This window comes from Anarrhichthys ocellatus, unplaced genomic scaffold (genome assembly GCF_004355925.1).
Source record: "Anarrhichthys ocellatus isolate YVR2014 unplaced genomic scaffold, GSC_Weel_1.0 scaffold1851, whole genome shotgun sequence".
NCBI classification, from domain to species: domain Eukaryota; kingdom Metazoa; phylum Chordata; class Actinopteri; order Perciformes; family Anarhichadidae; genus Anarrhichthys; species Anarrhichthys ocellatus.
In genome coordinates, this window is record NW_022281825.1 from 3,219 (window position 1) to 8,956 (window position 5,738).

Consider the following 5,738-nt stretch of genomic DNA (forward strand, 5'->3'; position numbering starts at 1 on the left):
GGGTTCCAAATCGCATACTTTTTCTTTTTAGTACATACTACAGCTGCTCTCACAAAGTACATACTGCAGCATGCAGTTTGCCTTCAGTTGGGACAGACTACTTCCTCATAACATGGCACCTTGAACTTTACTCATATAACTTTGACGCAAAGGATTGTGGGACAGAATAGCCAGAAAAGCATGCTGGCTTGCAAAATGCGACCGGATGTTGGTACACTGCATTTGACACAGTATGTATTGGGACGTACTAAATAATTTTCTGGCATACTAAATAGTGTGCTAGTATAGGTATTGGAATGCACAGGATGCGTGTGGTGGTGGACTCTACTTGGCATCGCCCACATTCAGCAAGAACATCGCCTCGTGTGACTGTACAGTTACAACAATTGACCGGACTTAAACACAGTCCACACACATTCACCAGTCTGACCCCAAAATAATCCTCATGTCCCCGTCTCCCTCAGGCCCCAGCTTATCACCTGATCCTGGAGGGGATCCTCATACTGTGTATCATCAGACTTCTGTTCTCTAAGACCTACAAACTTCACGAGACCTATAAACTGACAGAGAAGGTAAGCACAGCACAGAGGAAGACAAACCGTGTGCGTGTGTGTGCGTGTGCGTGTGCGTGTGCGTGTGCGTGTGCGTGTGCGTGTGTGTGTGTGTGAGAGACACACACCAAACCGCTGTCATGTGGTTCCGTGTTGCAGGAGAAGGAGGACCTCATTGAGGAATGGCAGCCGGACCCTCTGGTTCCTCCTGTTTCCAAAGACCATCCCTCCCTCAGTTATGATGTGGTCACAGGGTAAGACACCCAGACACTGCTTTTTAATGTTTTCTGAAGCCAAGGATCCATCCAAGTGTGCTCCACTATTTATTCTAGATTGTTCTCAACACGATTCATATTGACCATTTTAGACCAATATGAAGCCTCACTATATAAATGAAGTCGAACATGAAATCAAAGGCCTTGAAATAGATATAGTACATATTTAATTAATTGTGATACATTTTCTTGTAGCTTTCCACACCTAATAGTATTATACATGTAGAGTGGTGCCCGGACCACCTCTACCTGTGTTAAATAGTACTGTTGTCATCAGGCCAAATGAACCCAACGGGAAAGGGATGCTCCACACACTCGCATAGGTTCAGACATGCTCGGTGTCTGACACTTGCTCTTCTTTCCATCGTTAAACATACCAGTGTCCTGTGTGTTATTTGCCAAATGCATCGAAACAAACTAAATATCAACCAAACCAAAGAATCTGACTGTGACACCAATAAGATAAGACAAGACATGTTTCTCACTGTGATGGATTCCCCAGGTTTAGCATGTTTCATGTCTCTGCTTGTTGAAGTAGAGACCTCAGTGAACGTGTTGCTGTGTGCTCTGAAGTCCATACACTGTTGCAGCGTGTTACAGGAAGCTAAACAGACAGTTTTCCATTACAGGCCTCCCAGCCACAAAATCACCATCAATGGAAAAGAGTGCATTAACTTTGCTTCATTTAACTTCCTGGGTCTCCTGGACAATGAGCGGGTTAAGGTCAGTAGTCATTATTTCAGCCGTCACTACCTGTATCTCGACATGCTGCCAGTGAGCATCTGTGTTTTAATGGAGTTTCCAATCCATTCGTTTTTTTCTCCTTAATACAGCAAAAAGCTTTGGCATCACTGAAGAAATATGGTGTGGGCACATGTGGTCCCAGGGGCTTCTATGGAACTTTTGGTGAGTGGAAACGCCTTATCTGCTTTTCATCTTCTATTGTCAATCCACTATCCACTAATTCAATCGTGTGTAGAGTAAACACAGAGGCTGTTCACAGTATGTCTCCAAAGGTTTGCTCAAATGTGGATATTCTGCAAAGGGGTGAGCCTGAGTAGCCACCAAGGCTGACGATAGGCTGAGACCTCGCTCGGTCAAGAAAACACATTCCCAAAGATACTGTTCATAAAACTTGTTTTTAGTGCTAGTGGCTCCACAGTCTGGTACGCTCTCTGCCTCAGCTTTTCCTTTTTTTCTCTTCGTATATACAGACTTCCAATTTGAATCAATCAAGATAGACAAAAGTCCACCTTAAAAACTATTGTTACTGTCAGGTATTAGTCATCAATTGCATCTTTATTTATGGTGCTGTGAGATTGATATCCACCCACCACCACAAATAACCCTCACACCGATTCCACAGTGATTCCATTCCAGCTTCCAGCTGTCCCATTATTGAGGGTGAACACTGAGCTAAACATGTGGGTAGGTGTCTGACAGCATTATAGAATGAACCCTACAGAGAAATAGTCTCTTTCTTTACTTTTCACTTCATCCAGACTTTTTGTCATTGAGTGTCTCACTCAAGGAGAAGTCTCGTTCTGAAATCTCGCGTCACCTCCACATTGTTGAAATCAGCTAAATATTCCACCATGATATTGAAGATCTTTCAGATAACACTAAGCTACGCTTTCTGTCCTCCTCAACACAACAAACTGTGACAACACCGGCACTCCTCTCTGTCTAACTCTCACTCACGTTGTCATCAATATTTTCAGACAACAAGACACCGACATAGAAAACAAACAGAAAAAGAAAGATAAAGAAACTCACTTTTATCCTCTGTAGGGTTCTCTCCGTAACTTTGTCAGACACTTAGAATAATAATCAGAGCCGGTCAGTGGTAAAAACTAAAACCTTTTAGTGGACGTACATTGATGTTGTGCTATTGCCCACGAAGGATTACATTGCAGCTTGTTCAGCAGCTGCCATCTACAGCGTTCTCCCTCGATTTTTAAAAAGTGTTTAGTCACTGAGACACAAATCTAGGGAAAAATGGAGCCATCATGAGAGCAACTACATCTGAAAGATATCCTTCAGAGTTTTCTTACAAATAAACACAGTTGACTGTAAGCTAAGCCCCGCCCCCCACTGCTACGCCATCGAGCAGTCAGAGCTACCATGAAGCCCACACTGTCACTAACTGCACTCCTTAAATATAATTCTATAAAATAACGATAGAAGCTACAGATCAGTGTAAAAGTGAACCACCACATCACCTGGAGACAGAAGACAATAAAATGAAGGAACAACAGTGTTCCTGTAAAGACGGCTAGATCTTTATTCACTGTCACAATTATTTAAAGGGAACGCAGCATGTGTATACTTTCAGTATACCTTCAATAGCTAGCATAGCATTGAAGTGCTAATGCTAGTTAATGATGTACTAAGGTTCTCTGCTAACCTTAGCTCCACGTTTTACACGTAGAAACGTGCATCTCCTTCCAACCTTTCCGGGTAACAAGTATCACTATTACACAACGTTTAACCATGACGAGCTCCAAATCCAAAGACCAGTATGAAAATGAAGAACATCTGAAGCCACTGATGAATGTCTATGGAGCAGAGCCGGATAGTTGTCTGATCCTGGTCAGAGCTGACTGATGCTACGCTATGATTGGCCAGTCTGCTTTCAAGGGGCGGGGACACCAAAATGTCTCGAATGCAGTTCCTTCCTCCATAAAACATTTGCAAAGTCACTTAAGAGACCTGGATTGTCTACATCCATGTTTACCAGATAACAGTCTTTGCCTTCCCTGCATTTGTAGGCAGGAGTGTACATGTCATCACCAATGTGCTCGTGCATAAAATTTAAACAAAACAGAGGTTTGCTTCTAAACCAATGGCCCCATAGCGCTGTAGGGCACTTCCACAGTGGTTATTAAGCCATAATAGTCATATTTAAAATGTCTTTTATTGCCACACAAAGTCTTTCCTCATATCCTCATTGAACCATGTTAGTTTATTCCCTGCAAGCCTAAATATGTTCTATCATAGTAAATAGAAATTCCCAGTGTACTCTGGTGTAACTAGTTTCTTGTTTCTGTTCCCCAGATGTTCACCTGGAGCTGGAGAGTCGTCTGGCCAAATTCATGAAAACAGAAGAAGCCATCATCTATTCTTACGGCTTTGCTACCATCGCCAGTGCGATCCCTGCCTACTCCAAGAGGGGGGACATCATCTTTGTGTGAGTACTGTCTCTGCTAACGTGTGTAGAGCATTATTAAACCAGGATTCACTGATCGGACTTCAGACTCAGAAACAAATGACATTTTACTTTGTTGTAGGGAGCCTGAGAATTACGGCTCCACTGTAATTGTTGTGCATATGACAAATAAAGACTGTAACTACAATTACTGTCAGCACTGTTAGTTCCTTAAAGGTTCGGCACAGGAAAACCACTTCTACCATCTCAAGCCTGCATATGTTTATATGTCAGCGTGGCTTGTTGTGTTTTTAGTTTTGTGTTGTGTCTTTCTCCGTGTGTTCAGGGACGAGGCGGCCTGCTTCTCCATCCAGAAGGGTCTTCAAGCTTCCCGCAGCTTCATCAAATACTTCAAACACAACGACATGGAGGATCTGGAGAGGATGCTCAAGGAGCAGGAGCTGGAGGACCAGAAGGTTAGTTCAGGGGTTTTATTTGGGGGGGTCACAATGTCCCTTGTGTTTTCGCAGTATTTTTATAATGCTGTTTCCACTCTGTATTCATGCCTTACTGTCTTGTGTCAAAGTCTCATAAACTAATATAGTTTGTTTCTGTGGCAGAATCCTCGTAAAGCCCGAGTGACCCGGAAGTTTATTCTTGTGGAGGGTCTGTACATCAACACTGCAGACATCTGTCCTCTGCCTGAACTGGTAAATAGAAAGACTGCTTATCATCCTCCACAATAAAACTAATCTCATGGATTCATAAGCTGTGCAGAGGTGCTGTCAGGGGGGAGCAATGATTCAGTGATTATCAAGAGGCACATGCACAACCATATAATGTCCCCTTAGAGCATATCAAAGTGAGGAGGACACAGTGTGAGTTGAAACCGGGGGCCGTTTTCTTTTTGTATTTATTACTTTGATATGCTGTCATGAATAAGGAAGGTGTTTTAACTCTGTGCGAGTGCGCTGAAGTAAGCCCTCGGGCCTCTCTTTTTCTGTCGTAAATCTGTTTACAACAAATAAATCTGTTAGGAACATAATTAGTGTAAAAACGCCATAACCAGACAAAGAAAAAGGTAGACAACACACAAGTGTAGCTCAAAATGTTTTAAGATGCCATAAATATATAATAAATAGGGTCTGAACATTTAAGCAGGGGTCTGACACTTTGGAGAATCCAGCAAGATTATGCTAGATGTTAAAAATGATCTAACTGATAAGTAGAGATGCACCTATCGATCGGCTGCTGATGGAAACCAGATGTTTTTCAGCTGATCGGCCATGACAGATGATCAGTTTCATATTCCTGATTTTTTTCGCGGTCACGTTTACACATGTGGGAGACGTTACATGATAGTTTTACCTCAGCACACGGCGGCACAGACGGTTACGTCACATCCACAGAGACATATGTTGGTGGTGAAGTAAGTCCAAAATAAGCCTTGGAGGAACAGCCTTAAAAACAACTTGATCAGGCACTTATCAAAGTTTAACTCATTCCCATGCATACTGCTCAGAGTAATAGCAGTGACCGGCTCGTCTGCAGACAGCACAGAGCTACACAGCTAACGTTAACGGAGGCTAAATTAACTTGCATGATGCATTCAATCTCTTCTCAGTGATGTGTTCAAATGTGATCAAGTAAAATGTCGTTTTATAATGAACGCTAAAAAACAAACATGGCTATTATGAGCACTCACAGCTGCCAAGCTAGCAGCTTGGGAAAGACTCTCAATGAATGCCCGGCCAGAGTGTGTGT

General features: G+C 42.7%; 1 protein-coding gene across 1 annotated transcript in view; it reads left to right on the top strand.

Annotated features, from left to right (window-relative positions):
- Positions 1-452: 452 nt before the first annotated feature.
- Positions 453-5,738, top strand: part of LOC116377919 (serine palmitoyltransferase 1) — a gene marked incomplete at its 5' end in the record, with an annotated part of 5,872 nt that continues 586 nt past the window's right edge. Inside the window, 7 exons of the mRNA XM_031839682.1 lie at positions 453-572; positions 711-805; positions 1,456-1,549; positions 1,660-1,732; positions 3,884-4,016; positions 4,321-4,450; positions 4,595-4,684. Coding sequence (XP_031695542.1) covers positions 453-572; positions 711-805; positions 1,456-1,549; positions 1,660-1,732; positions 3,884-4,016; positions 4,321-4,450; positions 4,595-4,684 — 735 coding nt within the window. The remainder of the gene's footprint in view (positions 573-710; positions 806-1,455; positions 1,550-1,659; positions 1,733-3,883; positions 4,017-4,320; positions 4,451-4,594; positions 4,685-5,738) is intronic.